Raw genomic sequence first — 21,416 nt, forward strand, 5'->3', positions numbered from 1 at the left:
AAGATGTAATGAGAAAATAACCTATTATTTTTTGGTTGTGTGTTGATTTAACATCTGTTTTTCTATTGCAGATTATTTATTTTGGATGAAATAGACCAGTTGGATAGTCGAAATCAGTCCGTTCTGTATACATTGTTTGAATGGCCATCAAAACCTGATTCAAAACTTGTCTTAATAGGTATTGCAAATGCACTTGATTTAACTGACCGAGTACTTCCTAGGTTACAAGCTCGTGTGGAATTGAAGCCAAAGCTTGTTCATTTCCCACCATATACAAAACAGCAGATTGTAACTATACTGTCTTCAAGGTTATCAGAGGTAAGATTTTAATATTACACAAATTTAGTTAAGTTAGGATAAAAACAAAAGCAGTGATTATTTGACTGAGAGTAGGCTCTTTATTGGGTTGACTCCCCTCATCAATTCGTTTAATAACAGCTGATTCAGCAAGAAGTAATTTAATTATTTGAAAATAAAGTGGATGTAACATATTAGTTAAAATTTACTGTAGATCATTTGACCAAAAAATCTTGCTGAGCAGTTGGAAGAAACCACAGGTCACATTAGCCAGCAAGAAGAATGGCAAAGGTGTTGCACAAAACTACAATCCAGTATCCTTGGCATCTGTTTGTTGTAAAGTCGGAGAATATGTTACATGCTTATGTGTAATAAGGTATCTCAAACAGAATGAATGTAATTGTGCTCATAGAGCAAATGTGTTAATTTATTGGAAAATTTCAGGAATTTGAGTCTATATAAACTCAGAAGAATTTAACATGATTTTCAAGGAGTCCTTGTGGTTGTACAAAAGTTTCTATGATGTCCTCCAGATGTGTAAACAAAAAGGAGAAATGTGTAGAGTAGAAATGAGGATGTACAGTGCAAATGGGGGTGGCAAAACATGGAGATAGGAAAAAGAAACGAACAAGAGCAAGACGAACTAGTATAATTGTGGACACCTGTGTTTTTGAGATTGTGTTGTTGAAAATAGGAATATGAAGCACCCGCATGACGAAACTACCATGTCTTCTACATGATCCTCTTCAGAGCTGAATGTTTAAAGAATTCCTTATTGAGATGCAACACTACTCCCTCTTTATCTAGGTGCTTCTACTTGTTATAAGTGCCTTTTGTACTTTCGTAATCATTGTTGCTGCAGCTGCCTCATTGTTACTGACACAGTTCTGCATCCCCCCAGGGGGTCCACAACTCTTTTGTGGACACGTGCATAGCGAGCACGGGACCCCGAGCTAATGTGACCCTCCTTCCTTTCCAGGCTGCATACCTTCCCTTTCCGCATCCTTCACCGTCCCCCATCTTCGCCCCCCCCCCCCCCCCCCCCTCCCTCACCTCTGGCTCTTTCCTTCCCTTTCTCCCCCTCTGGGAGTATGGTTTGTGCCTACGTCTGGAGACGGACGCTCGAAACTGTTACAAATTCCTTGCTTTCTACACTTGCAAGTCTTCGTCCTTCCTCTGTCCTTCTCTTTTCCTTCCCTCTTCTCTTTGCCCTTTTCTCCGCTGCGGCGTTTGAGACCTCTCTTCTTTCCTTTTCCTTTCTCTTTTTTTTCCTCCCTGTGCGTGTCTGAAGGCCGACCCACGCATTTCCATGCGTAGCCGGTGACGGGGTAACGCGTAATTCCCCGCCCCGGGTAGACAGGTAGGACACGTACGTACCCCCTGGTAACGGCCAGGCCCAGGGAGGGGTGATTACCCGAGCTGATACCTTCCGCAAGTGCCGATTGGTCCCTCCGTCCGTTTGTCGGGAGGTGTGACCTGAGGTGTGAACAATCGCCTAAGGCGGGAGTGCCCTCAGAGAGGGGCCCCCACAAGGGAGGAGTGTGCCATCAGAGACGCCGGTAATAATGGGGGATTCTTCCGCAATGGTTTCCTCACCTTCCACTATGTCTGCTCTCAGCCACAGACAGTTCTTCCATCGTTGCCACAGTTCCTTGTTGTTTCTCGGTCTGACGAAGGTCACGACTTCTCCACGGTCAACCGTTTCGTTATTCAGAAAGGTGTCGACGCAATTGCAGGTCCTGTAAAGTCTTGTTCCAGATTACGGAATGGCACCCTGTTGTTAGAAACAGTCAGTGCCCTCCAGGCAGAAAAATTGCTGCGTACTTCTCTGCTCCACACCTTCCCTGTCCGGGTTGAAGCGCACCGCACTTTAAATTCTTCGCGTGGAGTCGTTTATACACGCTCCCTCGATGGATTGTCTGACGAAGAAATTCAGCACTACCTGTCTGACCAGGGCGTCACGGCTGTTCATAGAGTTATGAAAAGGGTTGACACGAACATCATTCCAACCTGCACTGTCTTCTTGACATTTGACAAAGTTCAACTCCCATCGAAAATCAAAGCAGGCTATGAGATAATTTCCGTTCGCCCTTACGTCCCAAACCCTACGCGTTGCTATCGGTGTCAGCGGTTCAATCACACCAGCCAGTCCTGTTCCAATCCGGCCAAATGTGTTACGTGTGGCAAGGATGCCCATGAGGGTGCTTGTCCACCTCCATCCCCTCGCTGCATCAACTGTATGGGTGACCACGCTGCTTCCTCTCGAGATTGCCCTGTTTTTAAGGACGAAAAGCTCATTTAGGAAATAAGAGTGAAGGAAAAGGTTTCGACCCTTGCTGCTCGAAAATTATTCACCAGTCGACAGCCCACCGTGCCTCAGACAGGAAAATACAGCACTGTCCTTGCTTCTCCTCGGCCAACAAAGGAGGCCGCCACGCAGACTTGCGACCTCACCTTTAGTGCCACGGTCGTCAGATCCGCCAGCGCAAAGATCGCCCGTTCAACCTCACCACTTTCGCCTGCCCACTCTATGGCTCACCCTTTGTCGGGTTCTGCTAAATCTCGAGCCCAAAAGTGACACCAAGACTTCGAAAAAAGAGCATACTCGTGAAGAGTTTTTACGTACCGCAACTTCCCAACCATCGGTTCCTCCTTCATCTAAACATCATACTTCCAAGAAGGCTACAAAGAAACCCAGTTCCTCTCCTCCTCCGCCAAGGCGTGTCCCATCTACAGCACCACCTGGCGGAAAACGCCCTCAGCCGTCTTCTGTGTCGCCGAGGCGCGCTGCTGGTGGCCGATCAACCAGCCGATCACTGGTGGCAGGAGCTGCTCCTGACGAACCTATGGATCAGGAGCTTCTGCCTTCGGCTGAATGCCATTCCATGCTGTCAGTCGCAAGCTCTGAGCAGTCGTTGAGTTGACAACACCCTTGGTCACATTCCTCCATTTTCTGTTCACCCTATGTCCATTATCCACTGGGATATCCGCGGTATTCGAGCCAATCGGGATGAATTGTCGATCCTCTTACGATCCTACTCGCCAGTCATCTTCTGTCTTCAGGAAACAGAGCTGCGTCCCCATGACCGCTTTGTTCTCCCTCATTTTCAGTCCGTCCGATATAATTTCCCCTCTGTTGAAGGCACTCCAGCACATGGAGGACTCATGATTCTTCTCCATGAAACTCTCCATTATTACCCAGTCCATTTAAACACTTCCTTCCAAGCTGTCGCCGTCCGTCTTTCCCTTTCCGGATACACGTTCTCTCTTTGTACTGTATACATTCCATCGTCGACACCAATGGCACGAGCTGATCTCCTTCATCTTCTTGGTCAGCTTCCACCCCCCTATTTGCTGGTTGGGGACTTCAATGCCCACCACCCGCTTTGGGGATCTCCAGATCCTTGTCCACGTGGCTCACTATTGCTAGACGTCTTCCACGAAGCGGATCTAGTTTGCCTCAACACTGGGGTCCCTACATTTTTGTCTGCCTCCACGACAAATCACTTTCCCAGCGTCGACGATGAGGTCACCCATATTACCGACGTTATTCTTACAGCTGCGGAACATTCAATACCACGCACCTTCGAATTGCCCCGGCGCCCCCCAGTTCCTTGGTGGAACGAGGCATGCCGTGATGCAATACGTGAGCGGTGACGTGCTCTCCGCGTTTTCCGCCACCATCCTACTTTGGCCAACTGTATCCACTATAAGCAGTTCCGTGCGCGATGCCGTCGTGTCGTCTGCGATAGCAAGAAGGCAAGCTGGAAATTCTTTATTGGCTCATTTAACACCTTCACTCCCTCCTCGGAAGTTTGGAGTCGGCTTCAACGGTTCTCAGGCGCGCCTAGATTCTCCCCGGTCTCTGGGCTCACTGTCGCGCATGATACCTTAGTGGACCCCGTCGCAATTTCTAACTCGTTGGGTCAGCACTTTGCTGAGATTTCGAGCTCTTCAAATTACCTGCCAGCATTTCTCCTGATGAAACGTGCAGCGGAAGTGCGACCTCTTGCTTTCTCCTCTCAAAATCGCGAAAGCTACAATACTGTTTTCTCCATGCGGGAACTCCAACATGCACTCTCTTTTTCTCGCTCCTCCGCCCCAGGACCGGATGGTATCCACATCCAAATGTTGCTGCATTTATCAATCCATAGTCTGCATTACCTCCTTCGCCTTTATAATCGAATTTTGACCGACAGTACTTTTCCCAGACGATGGCGGGAAGCTATCGTCGTTCCTATTCCGAAAGTTGGAAAGGACAAACATCTCCCCTCTAGCTATTGCCCCATTTCTCTCACGAGTAGTGTCTGTAAGGTTTTGGAGCGTATGGTGAATTACCGTTTAGCGTGGTGGCTGGAATCCCGCAGTCTTTTAACACCTGCCCAATACGGATTCCGAAAGCATCGGTCTGCAGTTGACCATCTTGTTGCTCTCTCCACTTATATCATGAACAATGTTCTCCGGAAACGCCAAACAGTAGCAATACTTTTTGATCTGGAGAGAGCATACGATACCTGTTGGAGGACAGGCATCCTCCACACACTGTTCTCTTGGGGCTTTCGAGGTTGGCTGCCCCTTTTTCTTCGCGAATTTATGGCAGAGTGCACATTTAGGGTGCGGGTGAACACTACTCTCTCCCGTGCTTTCTCCCAAGAAAACGGGGTACCCCAGGGCTCCGTGCTGAGTGTTGTACTGTTTGCCATTGTCATCAATCCAATTATGGATTGTCTCCTTCCTGATGTCTCGGGCTCCCTCTTTGTGGACGATTTTGCGATCTACTACAGCTCTCAACGGACCAGCCTTCTTGAACGACGTCTTCAAGGATGTCTCGATCGCCTCCACTCTTGGAGCATTGAAACCGGCTTCCGTTTCTCTCCCAGTAAGACCGTTTGTGTTAATTTTTGGCGACGTAAGGAGTTTCTTCCGCCCTCCTTCCATCTAGGTCCTGTCAACCTTCAGTTTTCCAACGTCGCTAAATTCTTGGGTCTTATGTTTGACAGAAAACTGTGCTGGTCCTCCCACGTTTCCTATCTTTCAGCTCGCTGTCTGCGATCCCTTAACACCCTCCGTGTCCTGAATGGTACCTCCTGGGGAGCGGACCAAGTGGTCCTTCTCCGCCTCTATCGCGCCTTAGTGCGCTCGAAATTGGACTATGGAAGCATAGTCTACTCCTCTGCTCGGCCGTCTATTCTTCGGCGTTTTGACTCTATCCACCACCATGGATTACGTTTAGTGTCTGGAGCTTTTTACACCAGCCCTGTGGAAAGCCTTTATGCTGAGACTGCTGAACCTCCGCTGTCCAATCGGCGAGCAGTCCTTCTGAGTCGTTATGCTAGCCATCTGTCTTCCATGCCTGCTAATCCAGCCCATGACCTTTTTTTCGACGCCTCCTTTGATGTAGGGTATGCAGGCCGCCCCTCCTCCCTACTACCACCGGGAGTCCGCTTCTGTCAACTGCTCCATTCTCTTTCCTTCCGCTTTCCTGAAACCTTCTTGACAACTTGGGGTACAGCACCGCCTTGGCTCCGTCGCCGGATCTGCCTGCTCCGTGACCTTTGTCGATTTCCCAAGGATGGTACCCCTTCACTTGTTTATCGTCGGGCATTTGCTGCTCTATGTGCACGAATGACGGACGCCACATTTATTTACACCGACGGCTCGAAAACATCGTTACGTGTAGGGAGTGCCTATATTGTTGGCGACACCCCAAATCACTTTCGGCTTCCCGACCAGTGTTCAGTTTATACTGCGGAGCTTTACGCTGTTCTCCAGGCTGTCCACTACATCCGCCGCCATCAGGGGATACAGTACGTTATCTGCTCAGATTCTCTCAGCTCTCTCCTCAGTCTCCAAGCTCTTTATCCTGTGCACCCTCTGGTCCACCGGATTCAGGACTGTCTGCGCTTGCTCCACCTGGGGGGCGTCTCGGTGGCGTTCCTCTGGCTCCCGGGACACGTTGGTATCTGTGGAAATGAGGCGGCCGATATTGCAGCCAAGGCTGCAGTCTCTCTTCTTCGGCCAGCTATTCAATCGATTCACTTCGCCGATCTACGGAGCGTTTTATGTCGTCGTGTTGTTCATTTATGGCACGCGCATTGGTCGACACTTCCCCATAATAAATTGTGGGACGTGAAAGCTCTTCCTTGTGCTTGAACCTCTTCCTCCCGAACGCGTCGTCAGGAGGAGATAATTTTAACTCGTCTCCGGATAGGTCACTGTCTTTTTAGCCATCGACATCTTTTAAGTGGCGATCCTCCCCCACTATGTCCCCACTGCTCTCAGCTGTGGATGGTAAGACACCTTTTAATTGAGTGCCCCTATTTTAATCCGTTACGCTCCCGTCTACTGCTATTGCCTGATATATCGTCGATTTTAGCAGATGACACGCGCTCAGCCGACCGCGTTCTCCAGTTTATTATTGCCAGTGAAATGACGTCAGTCATTTGAAACTTTTTTTGGGGACAACCAACCCCTTTCTGTAGTGGATTTTTAAGCCTTCCTTCTGCTTTTAGTTTCTCCAATTTTATGACTTTCGTTCCCATTGCTGCTGGTTTTCAATTTCGGTTTTTTACTGTTTCCTAAGTCACGGACTGGGCGCTAATGACCATAGCAGTTTTGTGCGCCCTAAAAAAATAAAAAATAATAAAAAAAAAAACAGTTCTGCATGGATCTTGGGGAAGAGGTCACGTCTATTGCTATTAGATCCAAAGTATTTGAATCAGGAGTGGGATTCTGAACAATCTGTTAAAGGTAGTTATCAGGGAATGCTTTAGTATTGCTTCATAGGACATCTTGACACATCCACCACTTACAAAACTGTTATTATCCCAATTGATGGCTGGATTGAGAGTCTCCTGTAATGACATTGGTTGGGGTGGGGAAGGTACGTGCTAGTGAACTTGGATTTCCTCTATAGTTTTTGTTACATATGGAGGTGAGTCTGGTGGTAGACAGGAGGATCAAATTAAATTTTTGTGCACACCCATTGTATTGAGTTTTGCCCAGACAGTTGCACATACAGTTTCAGTTATTGCCTTGGTGGATTTGTATTTGTCTGCTGTGACAAATACACCACCTCTGTTTACCATTAGCCTATCTTTCCACTATATGATTAAATTTTCCCCAAAAATCTCACTGTTGTCAATTTATAGTTTTAAGCAGCTTTTTTTCACATCAAATAGCAGGAGTACAGTTGCTTGATGAGTTATTGTATCATTGCTGCTGCTGCTACTACTACTACTACTACTACGCTAGGTACTTCTGAGTAAGGAAATGAAATGCTTATGATACAGATTCAACTCAACATTTGTGCTGATTGCTTATTAACAGATATGTAATTTTTTAAAGGATTATTTTATGTAATCTCTCGAAGCTTTGAAGCAAACATTATTTTGTTTTCATGTAAGTGTCATTGTGTTTCTTTTTAATTACAGTTTGAAATCTTCTACCGTGAGCCAGGCATATTTATTTTTATGTCTTCTAATGTCCACATTTCTCTTCTTTCAGTTCAATGTAAACCAGATATTCAGTCCTGCTGTAGTGCATCTTCTAGCTGCAAAAGTTGCATCAGTGTCAGGAGATGCAAGACGTGCTTTAGACATTGGACGGCGAGTAATTGAAATTGCAGAATCTAGACTTCAGGCAGACCCATTGCCATTACAGCCAATTGCACAAAATGGTATGTAGTACTGAAAACACGCCTCACATTTGAAAATGCAAATAATTTTCATGTTCTAAACTAAGGTGTCTTCCAACAGAATCAAATTCAGCCAATCCAAGATCACCACGTAAAAGCACTGGAGGTGTTGATACTAAACTAGTTATGGATGTTTTGAATAACATTTATGGGACATCACAAACCCTTAATGAAGAAAGTGCATTTCCTATACAACAAAAGGTTCTTGTTTGCACATTGTTACTATTGTTGAAAAGTGGACCAAAAAAGGACATTTCTTTAGCAAAGGTAAGCATTTATTATTTATATACCCACAGTAATTCTAAGTTAAACAATGTATTGTGCACTTATACAGCACTGGTAGTAATCGGTAGATATTTCTTTATTGCTACTGAAAAATAGGCAATTTTTGTAGGGAAAAGTGATGCAAGAGCGTTCTTTTATATCACCTTCACCTTGACAAATATTTTGTAATCAAGTAAAATTGTCATACAAAGCAAGCAGTATTTTGCTAGTAGTAAACATTGTCAAGTGACAAGTGATACTTTTGTTATAAGGTGATTAAAAAATTACATTTGCTGTTACCAACTTTGGAACACACAGTGCAGTTAAGTGCCGAGTTCTTGCTTTAAGCCAAAATATTTTTGGAATTATATTGTACACCTAAAATGCTAAACTGTAGACCTGATTTTGCAGCACATAGATAAGTGTTAATTCTCTTGTTGCAATGTATCATAAGTGTTGATATTGCCATGAGGTAGTCAGACAAGGAGTGGTGTATGAAGATTGTCGGTTGGAGTTCCATTGGGGCAGTTGTGGTGGGGAATTAAATGGGAACTCAATGAGCCTCATGCATGGAAATGTGAGCTCTGCAAAAAAGACAAGTGAATTGCTGAACAGAAAGTAAAGATTCGTGCCTTCATGCTGAATTAGATTTTGTTAAATTTGAAGGGGGGGGGGGGGAGTAGGAACTGGATAAAGGTAACCAGTAATGGGCAAAAGGGAACAGCTATCTACTTGAGCTTCCAATACCCAATAAGTTCGACTTGTTGCCTGTATTAGGAGGGGAAGAGCTTCATATAGCTGCAGATGACATTAGGGTGCAGAAGACTTCCAGCAAAGAAACTTCGTGCCAAATGATATCAAGAGATAGGTAGTCAAAGCAAGGGAGTAGACCAGATGGTACAGAAAACATTAGGGACATGGTATTGTGTCAACAGTATTGTAAAGCAGATTGCTAGTCTTATCTAGATGATGGAGGACATAAAAAATTTGTGTAAGGATTTTGTTTGTGGGGTGGGTGATCATAGTTGGTGCAGGGAACAGCCTGACTAAAGAAAAAAAAAATACTACTTTTGGGGGTGACATTGATGGAATAAGAGTAGCAACTGCACCCACAGGTGAGTTTCATAGAGGTCCTGCTGCACAATGACCAGTGCTGGCTCAGCACTGCTGTGAGCTGTATGACATGAAATAGAGCAGTCTGCTGTTGACTGAAATGAAATCTTAAGTGCAGTGCCTGTTTCTACAATCGGAGGTGGGATGTGTTATTGGTGATAGAGATGTCAATCGTGTTCACTAGCTGCATTTTTTTTTTTTTTTTTTTTTCAAAGTGTTTGAGAAGATGGTGTACTCTAGAATAGTAACCCTCCTGAGCAACAATTTCCTAGTAAATCAGTGTGGATTTTAGAAGAGTTGCTCAACTGAGAATGCCATTTACATATTTGCACACTAAATTTTACAAGAATTAAGTAATAAAACACCACCTATTGGTATTTTCTGTGACCTATCTAAGGCATTTGTGAGTCGCAATAGCCTCCTAGATGAACTGATGTTCTATTTTATGGAATTGGTGGTATAGCCAACCAGTGTCATACCTAATCAAAAGAATGCAGAAAGTTGTACTGGATAATTCAACCAATTTAAGTAGGGGACTTCTCTTCTGGCTGGGGAGAACTTCCAGGTTCCACAAGGCTCAATCTTAGAAGCACCAATGTTTCTCGTATATATAAATGACCTTCCACCTTTTTTTTTTTTTTTTTTTGCAGATGATACTAGTACTGTAATAAATCCAGACAATTTTAAAGACAGTGATGAGAAGACATGCAGAATATATTAATTCAGATTTGTACAGAGTAATAGTAATTTTTAGTAATTAAGTACTGAAGAATGCTAAGTGGGCAGCTTGTTTGTGATACATAACCCACATACTTCATTGCCATGCAACCATGAATATACAAATACTGAAAGATCTGTAGAGTTGACTATGGTGTAGTTAACTGGTTATTGTAAATGGATATATAAGTATGTCAGTTATGTTTTATGTGACTGTTATGCATTGAGAAAGTAAATAGAGATGACATACAGCAGTGGAAGAAATGTTAAATAATATCCTTCAAAGTATTATTGAGTGCTTTTCTGCTAATAGTGTCCCAGTTTCAAAAAGACACAACCTGTTCACTTCTGCCCCCATCCCTAGATGTACTGCACTAATGACAAAAGTAACACATTGTGAGGAAATACCTTGCGTGGAAATTTCAAATTTGTTTTTGACGTGGAATAGGTGACAACTGTCAGAGGAGGTACTGTTAGTGGTTGGTGCACTTGATATGAAACTATTAATTAACCTGAATCATGCAAGGGGCTTTAGGTGTTGACTGAATGGGAAGGATTCCTCCAGGTGCCACATGAAAAATTTGGCATAGGATGGTGCCATGCAAGTAACCATGGCAGCACAACAGATTCCTTTATAGATTTGCCCTGTGAAAGTGAAATAATTATGGATCAGTATGTGGTTAACTAAGGACAACATTGTGAAAGATAGTATTCCATCACTGTGGGACAATGGGTATGGGGATGTTGGTGTAAAATGATGTTGAAACCAGACATCTGGTGGTAACGGGACAGGATCGGGGCAAAGGAAGTGAGCAGTGTCTTGAATGTATGTGGGGTGTTACAGACAATGGTTTGGAGATGTTGGGCAATGAAGGCAGAGGTCGTTCAGCAGGAGCTTTGTACCCAGCCACAATGGGATGACCAGAGGGGAGATATTTGGAGCTGGGTTCACGGAATTTGAGGAGTAGGTAAAAGGTAAGACTGGGAGGGCGGGGGGGGGGGGGGGTTGTTGCTGGTATGAGGAAGGAGATTGATTCACGTGGACTTGCTTGCGATCCTGATCATAATAATTTGCATGCAAAAGTGTCCGAAAGTTGGTGGAGACCTGCAGCCACCTTGTTACCATATTCATGACCACTGTGGTGGAGCCTTTGTCTGTAAGGAGGATAAGGTCTGGATTGATTTTGAGGTTATGGATAGCTGTGTGTACAATAGGAGTGATGGACACACTGGGAAAGGGTTTAGAATGGAAGGCGAGGCCAGGTTGGAAGTGAAGAATTCCTATAAGATAACTGGGGCATGGTTGGATGGAAGCGGAGAGGATCAAGTTTCGTTGGAGTTTTGAACTATTTTAAAGCAATGCTATGTGGGATTTTGGTTGGTTGTTGTCAGTGGGATGCGTGGCAAAGAAATGTTTCCACTGCAGAGAACGGGTGAAGGAAACATCTTCTATAATTATGGAATGGTTAAATTTAGTTTTCGCACTAGATTTGAGGCCTTTGCAAGGTACCAGGACTTCTGCAGGGATCAGTACTTCCACCTTGACAGCTGTCACCCACTTGATATCAGAAAGTCTTTTCCATCTAACCTTGCCACTTGTAGCTCCACATCTGCAGTGGACAGCAGTTGTTGAAATATAATAACCTTACTGACAGACAGTGTCCTATCTAGCTCATCCATAAATGAATTTATTTTCCAAGTTTTAGGTCAACCTGCAAAAAGCAGAATGTAAGGCCAGAAAATAAATTTCTTTCACTTAGTGTCTTCACGCGGCAACATGTATAATTGTGGTATTCCCTTTATAGTCACCCCACCACCCAGTGAACATATCGTCATATATTTCTCATTATGTTTGTAGGTTTTATCCATAGAAACTTGAAAAGTGCTTACATGCTGTGTATTAATCTCTCTCATAAATCCTTACCAGGACACAGCACTCAGGTTGGAGACTTTTATACTGATCCACTTTCATGTATTTTCTTTTACCTTTATGCTCTGAAACACTATCTTCCAAATTATCAGTTCAGCATTGTTGTTCAGACTTTAGAAGTTCTAGTCTCTGTGATCAGCTGTCAACATTTTGTTGCTGTCAACATTTTGTTTGATGTTCCTTTGCATGTATATGTATGTCTAACTTTCTAAAGAGCTATGGTGCAATGACTGTCAGCAGTTGCTATTTCAATGTAAGGCAAATGGCCCAGTTACAGAAAACAGTTTCAGCATTACCATCCTTTTGTAGTTTGCAGACAACAGTGTGCTTTATTGTAAACGGCAGCAGACATATTTTAACATACAGGGTTAGAGATCACAGAAATGTTAGATGTATTTGCATTTGAATTTAATTTAACAATATTATGACAGGGATAGTTGCTACTCACCATATAGTGGACATGCTGTGTTTGGCTCCAGCTGCCAGACTCTGTGGTCTCGCGCGTGCGTGCATGTGTTATTTATTTTTTACAAAGGCCTTGTTGGCTGAAGGCTTACTTTCTGACAGTCTTTGTGTTGTGTCTGTCTGTGACTTATCTCCACTACAAGTTGAGTGGCAACTATCCTTTTCATAATATTGTTACAGTCCATCATGGATTTTCCATTGTTTGAATTTGATGTAAATTTGATATGCTCACTGATTATACTCTTTGCTATGAAGTATGTAGCAGATACTGCACAAATGAAGGTACTTAAAACCAATTTGCAAGTACTAAAAATATACGTATGTTTTTACCTAACACTTTCTGTTTCACTCTCTTGGACAATGTCAATGGCAGCATTTTTTGTCTGATTCTCTTTCTGGAAATGTCATCTGCTTGCATATTTATCACTAGTTGGTAATATGGATTTAAAATACCATTACCTTATAAAACAACTACAAACACAGTGGCCAAATAGAAATTGAAATCAAATCTAGTTGGGGCAAATAGTTAAAATTTACAAAACACGTTTATTTTTTATTTTTCTGAAAATATGTATATTTGATCCCTAAATGTTACAATAGATTAGCTCAAGCCTGTGCTTTCCACTCAAACTGTCAGTAACACATGTCCTTTCAGGAGTGTTCTGATTCATTACCACTTGTTGTGTCCACATTAATAATTTTCATCGATGGCAACTTCCATGGTGCTATCGTTCATTCAGTACTAATTGTGCCACCTTATTGCAGTACCCTCTCCGGTGACACTGTGGAGGCAGGTGTTTGCAAGCTTCTGTAAGGTTTCACTGGATATTTGCCCAGTGACATTGCATTCTCAGAAAGTCTTTGCTTTTGCCCAGGTGAATTCAGTTGCATTGAGGTTACATTTGTATGGCAGCAGGTGGACGACTTAATAGCCTAGACTTAAAGACACTTAGTCAATGACATTGCAGTTAATCTTGCTCTTCTGCAGCCATTCCATTGTTGCCACTTCTGTATTGCTTTTTATTGGTATCTTGTCAAGCTGCCTGTTGTGATACAGCTCATTGCCCATGACAATCACTGAATATGAAGGATTCCTGATACTTGGTACAAGTTTTTGGACAACTTAAGTCACACATGGTGTATAGTATCACATCCTTTCTGAAGTTTTAGATTTCACACTGGACTTAACCAGCAACTCTAAGGAAAGGAACAATTTACTGGAGAAACTTAGACAGCATTGTACATTACATCAGGCAAAAGTATATCACATCAGTATGTAGTTGTACTTCTATATAAAGTGATTTGGCATGTACAAGGCAGCAGTTACTCAAGGAATATTTAGGGAATTTCTTTAATAAAAAAAAATAGTTCTAATGTCTGAGTCAAGTCTTTACTAAAAGTTTTCTCCCAGAGTAACTTTGGGTGTGCCTACATGATCTAACGTGCCTGGCTTTCAGAAGTGAAGCAGTTCTGTCTGGTTAAAGGGGCTCTCTGATGAAGTTGCTAGCGAATTCATGCCGTCAGTTTAACCAGTAGCATGTGTAGGAGGCAGGTAGTGTGTAGACTCTGGGAGGGGGGGGGGGGGGGGTCTGTAGAGTAGAACACAGTTGCTTCTCTCATGTGATGCAGATCTAGAGTAGAACAGACATCTTTCTTGGGAGACAGAATGTCTGGCTCTGCGCTCGATGACTGGTCACAAACAGTTCTTAACATGAACTGCCTCCTCTTCCACTGCCTCTCCAGTCATTCGACGTCACAGACTGATCTACACTTGGTAACTTCCTACCTTAGACATGCCCCATGTATATATACATTTTATCTGAGTTCCTTTTCTATCATTGAACATCAGCCCTGGACACCCACTTGATCAGTCCTGACTGCTCGATCACCTGCGTATTCTCAGAAGCTGAATATGATGACACCCTCCCTCTCCTCGCAGATATACAGGCAATAATCGAATGCACATATTAAAATAATTTTCATGGACTAGGACTGTCAAATAAAAGAAATACTGAAACTAACTTCTTTGGAGATTCATCAGGATGAGTATTTGTGAACGTGAAGAGTCTCGTTAGCAGCTTGCTTTCTTGACTGAGCAAGTGGATGTAGCAAATTCATCTGTTGTTTTTCTTTGTCGCATATTTAACAACATTCACCATCATTGTGTGAGTGTGGCTGCAAATTGCTGTTCTTTCCATGGAGAGGACTGGAAGGAGTTGCATCATTGAAGCAGCATCCTCAGACTCACTTGTTTTTGAAGCAGTAAATTGTATTGCAAAACACAAGTCACAGTACAGCGAAATTAAGCTGGAAACAATATGACTGCTAGAATATCAGAACTATGGTTGTTGGTAACGATCAGAAACAAGTGAATATTCCGGAATGAGAGTTTCACTCTGCAGTGGTGTGTACACTGATATGAAACTTCTTGGCAGATTAAAACTGTGTGCTGGACCGAGACTTCAACTTGGTACCTTTGACTTTCACAGGCAAGTGCTCTACCATCTGAGCTACCCAAGCAAGATTCACGACCTGCCCTCGCAGCTTCAATTCTGCCAGTACCTGCCTACCTTCCAAACTTCGCAGAAGCTTATCTGTGAAGGAGGTAGGAGACTAGAAGAGTTTGGAAGTTAGGAGACGAGGTACTGGCAGAATTTCTGCTGTGAGGACGGGTTGTGAGTCGTGCTTGGGTAGCTCAAATGGTAGAGCACTTGCCTGCAAAAGGCAAAGGTCCTGACTTGTGGTCTCAGTCCGGCACACTGTTTTAATCTGCCAGGAAGCTTTAAGTGAGTACTGTTCCAAAGACACAGTTTTTAGCGGTAATATCGAAACAGTGGCTGTTGAGTCACTGCCCATGGCTCTTTAGAAAGTAAACAGACAATAGCTAAACTTCATTTCCCTTGATATTATACAGTCCAGACTGCTTTGTGCTGCTGGCATGCACTAAACAATATTTTAAAATGCACTAGGCCTCACTTACATTACTAATTGCTTCTGGCAACTGTCCTGTTTTATTGTGCCTCACGATGATTTTTACACTTTAGGCATTGGAATCCATAAAATGAAGTGGGCCCACAAGTGATGCTGAACAATTAGTACTCCATTTCAATTGTCAGATAGTAGTATTACAGGAATTTCTTAAGTAAACTGTTTCATGATGAGCACTTGAACTGAAATTTTTCCTTCTTTTATAGATTCTGTTTATGTTAAGTTTCTTGATAATGGTTACCACCAGAGTACCTGAATGAGACAATAAAGATCCAGAAATAGCATACAGGTTATTCACATAGTTTCATTTTAATTAATGTATCAATATTGATCATCAGCATGTGTTTTCTGTTCTTGTGTAAGCCAACCTTAATTTCTTTTAATATGTTGTGAGTTGCTCCTGTGTTTGTTGAATTGTATGGTAAGATCTTAATAAAATTAAACGCCAGAATAGCAGCATTAGTCACACACCATTCTGTTATGCTTCTTGAGATCTGGAATTTGTATGACATAAAGTTTTTCCTTTTTGTAAATCATATTTTCAACACAATATTTCAATTGCAGCTACATGAAGTGTACCGTCGTGTCTGTAGTAGAAGAAATATTTTAGCTGTGGATCAGGCTGAGTTCAGGAGTTTGTGTCAAATGGTTGAAATACGTGGTATTATCCGGTTACAAGGTGCTCGTAAAGAAGCGCGGCTCACAAAGGTAACTTGAACACCTTCAGTATGTCTTAAGAGTTTTGCTGGGTACAGACTAACAATCTTGTTTCTACTTTTTCTCTGTTGAAAATTTTATATGCTGTTATTTTTTCGGTCTTTTGCTTTATACTAACCTTTCAGGTGTTACAAAGTCGTCACGTCAGTCTCTCTCTCTCTCTCTCTCTCTCTCTCTCTCTCTCTCTCTCTCTCTCTCTCTCTCTCTCCTGTCTCTCCCTCTCCCCATCCCTCTCTCCCCCTCCCTCTCTCCCCCTCCCTCCCTCCCTCCCTCCCTCCCCCGGTGTGTGTGTGTGGGGGGGGGGGGGGGGGGGATATAACTTCCAAGTTTAGAAGACAGAAATGTTACTCTGGGATGACAGGCATCAGTATATAGTTAAAAGAAACCTTTTTATGTTCAACTTTATTTTCCTGTGTGAAGAATGTTTTGTAATTTGTGACCTGCAGTTGTAAGTATTGCTGCAATTCCTTCAAATGTCTGATGTCTTGAGGGGGCTAAAATTTGTTCACACATTAATTATGAAGTTAATCCTTCAGATTGTAAAATAACACTAATTAATCTGTAGAATTTAATAGCATAATTCACAAGCATAATACCCTTTATTTGTATTTTTCTGCTAGTAGTCATTTATTTATTTTATGTTTAATTTAACACATTCAACATATTTAAAGCATGTTTTGCTCATCAGGTGTTCATGCATACAGATGACACATAAAGACATCATAGTATAAAATTACCTAGAACAGTTGTCTTCACTCTTCTGTTGCTGTAGTGATTATTGGGTTATTGGAGGTGGGTGGGGGGGAGGGGCAGAGGGTGCCCAGAAATCTGTCAAGTGTTGAAGTATGCTGGAATACCATCAGGCTGGAACCGGAAGGTGCTTTGTATCGCAACTGGTACCGTGTAAAGTTTTCCGTGCAGTAACTGACACTGAGTAGCTCCAGTTAAGTACGTTTGCAGGTATACAGGTTCTAGAAGATTAGCAATCATTCCAGCTCAAATATTTATGGGAAACTTATTTTGATAGATCTGCCAGCAACAGCATGGTGGTGGTCACTCTACCAAATGTGACTGTTCAGAGTGTTAAAATAAGTGGCACACATGAACTAAGCCACATTTATGGAAGGCAGCACCATTAGCATTTTGATGAAGAAACCACTGCACAAATTCCATGTATTCTGTGAAATATGGTTGTTCTAGTGCCTGCATATTCTAGTGGTGTAACTTCCAGATGCTTAAGTGATGTATGCCCATTACCGGTTCCACAACATGTATGTGGATGAAAATCTATTGGGAAAGCTATATCATAACATCCTCAGAATCTGATGTATGTTTATGGAATTATTTCAACAAAACTAGTTCAGTTGATATTATAAAGTTAATATTGTAATACTGTAGTGCTCGAGAACCACATAATAATATATATAGTAATGAATATAAAATATTTCAGAAATGTCAGTGTAATTAATACTGTGTTATTACATTTTTTTTATGAGTGTGAGTAATCACAGCCAGAAAATTCATGGCAGCACTATAGTGTGAAACAAATCAGGAGAAGTTGAGTGGTTGGAAACAATGAGAAGTAATGAGATAAGATTAGGAGATGAACAGGAGGAAGTCGATAGGGATTTGAGCTCTGGAATGGGCAGAATCTGGAAGAAGACCATGAACAAGCTGGAGAGACCAGGAGAAGTGTCATTTTAATTGGAGAAGAAGAAATGCTGTATGATTGACTGTGGAAGAAAACAGAAGATTGGAAGAGGCTTTGTGAATGACTTGACTAAGCATAAACATATCAGAGAGAAGAAGATAGGAATTAATGTAATCACATGTCATCCAATGCCAACAAGCTTACGTCTAAGACTCACAATTTCACAAATTTACGGTAGTGATGTCTACTGTGAAAAGACAAATGCTTGTTACACATTTATTTACAAGTGGTGTGTGTGTGTGTGTGTGTGTGTGTGTGTGTGTGTGTGTGTACACCAGTGACACTCAATGATCCAGCAGTGAATTTCAAATGGCAGATAGAAAGTGGCGGTATAACAAATTTATCTCGGGGAAAATAATTTTATTTCCTCTTAGGCAAGCAAGACTCGTCATGTATTTAAATGTTTCAATAGTTGCCTCTCTATCACCCTTTCTCCCCTTTTCCTCCCCTTCATTGCCCCCTTCTTACTTTTCCCTTCTCGGCACTTCATTTTTTGCAGCATTTGTATTATCTGCTAAAGTTCATTCTCAACTTAATATTTTGTTTTTCACCTTCCAGGTTTGCTTACAGTGGGATGAGGAAGAAGTTGCTGCTGCTCTAAAGGACAAACAACTTCTTGCAGCAATTATGAATGACAAGTCTGCTGTCTTACCATAACAGCATTATTAGCATTAACAGAAAATGCATTGTAATTTATTTGTGGAGACTTCCTTGTATTTTTTGTGCCTGAAAATTATTGGACAGGCAGCCAATGATAAGTGATTGTTAAAGCAATCAGTGTGTATAAATTAAAGAGTAAACTTCATGTTGAAGTTGTCCCAAATATTGTCTGGAATAACTTATTTTGTGATGTTGGGAGAAATGAAGTTGGGTAACCTTGTATCGTGAAAATCGTTGATATTTTTCATTGCACGAGATTTTATTTTATTTCAGGGTTGTGTGTTTTGTACGTGGACTTTTCCTGTCAACAAAGGAAATTAAAAATATGTTGATCTTTTTTAATTTATTTATTCTTTCTTAAGTCTTAATCCTTTTAACAATACTATAATTACCAAATCTGACCACAACTGACTACATCATTTTCTTGCAGCAAATGAATCTACAAAATAGGAAGCTATTTCTTTTTAAATCCTGTAAAAAAAATTTGAAATGCTATATTTTGAACTGAGGAAATTGAAGGGATTAAAAAGACAAAATGTGCCACTTTTCTTCTATTTAGTAGAGTTAGTTGGGGTAACATTGGCACTTTGCAGGTAGCGTTGGCCCAGAGGAAAACAATATTCTGTGCTATGCAGCTCTAACAGATTAAATTACAAAATGCTACTTGTAGCAATGTTTTTTGTGCACTGTTTCCGTAGTTCACCAGTCTGCTGCCACAGGAGCACTTAATGTAACTGGTGTGTCAATCGAGGTAAGAAATAGTGATGGTCCATTTTGCATCTGTCACAGAAGTGAAAATCGAGGTGTAAAACAAGAAATTTCAATTTCTGACAATGGAAAGTGCAGAACTGAATTAAAACAATATGAAAGGAAGGTGTGCATGTGCATGATATTTCAGGATGATTTCTTGTGTCCAAGATTTGAACATGAGGGACAGTTATCTCAAAGATAACATTGGAACAATTTTTTCAAAAATATTGCAGTCATAAACAGTTGTCAAAAATGGTAGCACCACATGGATTTAGTATCACATGAGATATGCAGCCTAAAATAAATATTACAGTTTATGAGCACTGTGTCAAGTAATCAGAGCTTAACATGTGAAAGAAGATGGAAAAGTGGGCCACCACAGCTGGCAGTACAATTTGTGATGAGCATTTAAGATGGGTTAAAGGTTAGTTTCAGAATAAAATTGTCGTCACTTGGACAGATATTTTTATTTCGATTTACCGGTTTCAACAGATTATTTTGTCATCTATCAAAGTTTACAACATTAGGGATGTTGCATCACAGTTTGTGCCAGACTGGGACTCAGGCCCGAGCCAGAATGTAATTTGGAACATTTACTGTGTAAGTTGTAAAAGATCATTAAAATTGACATACTAATGAATAAAGAAATATATAACTTACGAGGTGTGACAATAAAGTAATGAGACTGATTTTCTTTGCAAGATGTGGCAACCCTGCAGGTTTGCATAGGCACAATATTTTTGACCTTGGTCTATAAGCTGCTTCTAGTCCAAGCAGCACATCGATGCAACTGCTCAGTCGTGAGTTGTGCTGTAATAAGTTAACACATGTTTGTGTGTCTCGTCATGGAAATGGAACCGCATAATATTGCCCAACAGTATGCCATTTCTTTTTGCGTTAAATTGGGTGAAAACGTGCCGACAACTTACGGTAAGCTTCAGAAGGCTTTTGGAGAGGAAGTGTTGTCAAGAGCTAAAGTTTTTGTTGGCATAAAATGTTAAGTGAAGGCAGAACAAATGTTGAAGATGAAGACCGCAGTGGACGACCATCAACCTCACGGACGAATGTCAACTTGACCAGGGTGCGTGAACTCGTATGACCTGATAGAAAATTATCCGTGAAAATGATTGCAGAAGAACTGAACTTCAGTCAAGAAACGTGTCGTCTAACAATAACTGAAGATCTTGGTATGAGAAAGATTTGTGCAAAAATGGTCCCCAAAAATCTCAAACCGTAACAACGAGAAACACGGAAAAAGATGGCAGCCGATCTGTTAGAGGAAATGGAAATCAATCCAGACTTCAACCTTGTTATCACTGGTGACAAAAGTTCGTTTTTTAGTACGATCCAGAGAAAAAACGCCAAAGTTCGCAATGGTGCTCAAAGGGATCACCCAGACCAATGAAAGCTCACATGTCAGTCAAAAGTGAAATGCATAATTGTGAGCGGCTTTGATTCCAAGGGAATTGTTCATAAAGAGTGGGTGCCTCCTGGACAAACAGTTAACCAGTATTACTACAAAGAATTTTAGAAGTACTTCGTAAAGGAGTTCTTCGTGTCCATGCCAATATTGCTGATAATTGGATTCTGCATCACGATAATGTGCCATCCCATACTGCTCTGTTACTACAGCAATTTTTAACCTCAAAACAAATTTCAGTACTACCACAGCCACCTTATTCACCAGATATCGCTCCGTGCGACTTTTTTTCTATTTCCAAGAGTCAAAACGGCGGTCAAGGGACACCTTTTTCAAACAACACAAGATGTCCAAAAAGCTGTGACGAGGGTCTTGGAGGATATTACAGAAGATGAGTTCCATAAATATTATCATTAATGGCAGAAGCACTGGAAAAAGACTGGAATCAGAAGGGAACTACTTTGAAGGGGACAACACTAAACTTGACTAAAACAGTAAGCAACATTTTTTTTCACATCAGTCTCAGTACTTTGTCGCACCTTGTATATGCATTCAAGCAAGTTCTTGGAAATGTTACGCCCTTTGTCACTTGGAACCAAATTTAACTACATTTGAGTAAATATTAAGTTCTGAGTTACACAGTTGCTGGAACAGTACTAACTGGAGCAGGATTAGCACAAAGGGATCA

The 21,416-nt window shown here is 41.8% G+C and overlaps 1 protein-coding gene across 1 annotated transcript in view; it reads left to right on the top strand.

Moving 5' to 3' along the window:
* LOC124612634 (cell division control protein 6 homolog) overlaps positions 1–18,900 on the top strand; it is a 33,154-nt gene extending 14,254 nt beyond the window's left edge. Inside the window, exons 5-9 of the mRNA XM_047140931.1 lie at positions 72–318; positions 7,804–7,975; positions 8,055–8,260; positions 16,035–16,178; positions 18,457–18,900. Coding sequence (XP_046996887.1) covers positions 72–318; positions 7,804–7,975; positions 8,055–8,260; positions 16,035–16,178; positions 18,457–18,555 — 868 coding nt within the window. The 3' untranslated portion in view covers positions 18,556–18,900. The remainder of the gene's footprint in view (positions 1–71; positions 319–7,803; positions 7,976–8,054; positions 8,261–16,034; positions 16,179–18,456) is intronic.
* The last annotated feature ends 2,516 nt before the right edge of the window (positions 18,901–21,416 follow it).

The sequence above is a fragment of the Schistocerca americana genome, chromosome 4, assembly GCF_021461395.2.
Source record: "Schistocerca americana isolate TAMUIC-IGC-003095 chromosome 4, iqSchAmer2.1, whole genome shotgun sequence".
In the NCBI taxonomy this organism is placed as follows: domain Eukaryota; kingdom Metazoa; phylum Arthropoda; class Insecta; order Orthoptera; family Acrididae; genus Schistocerca; species Schistocerca americana.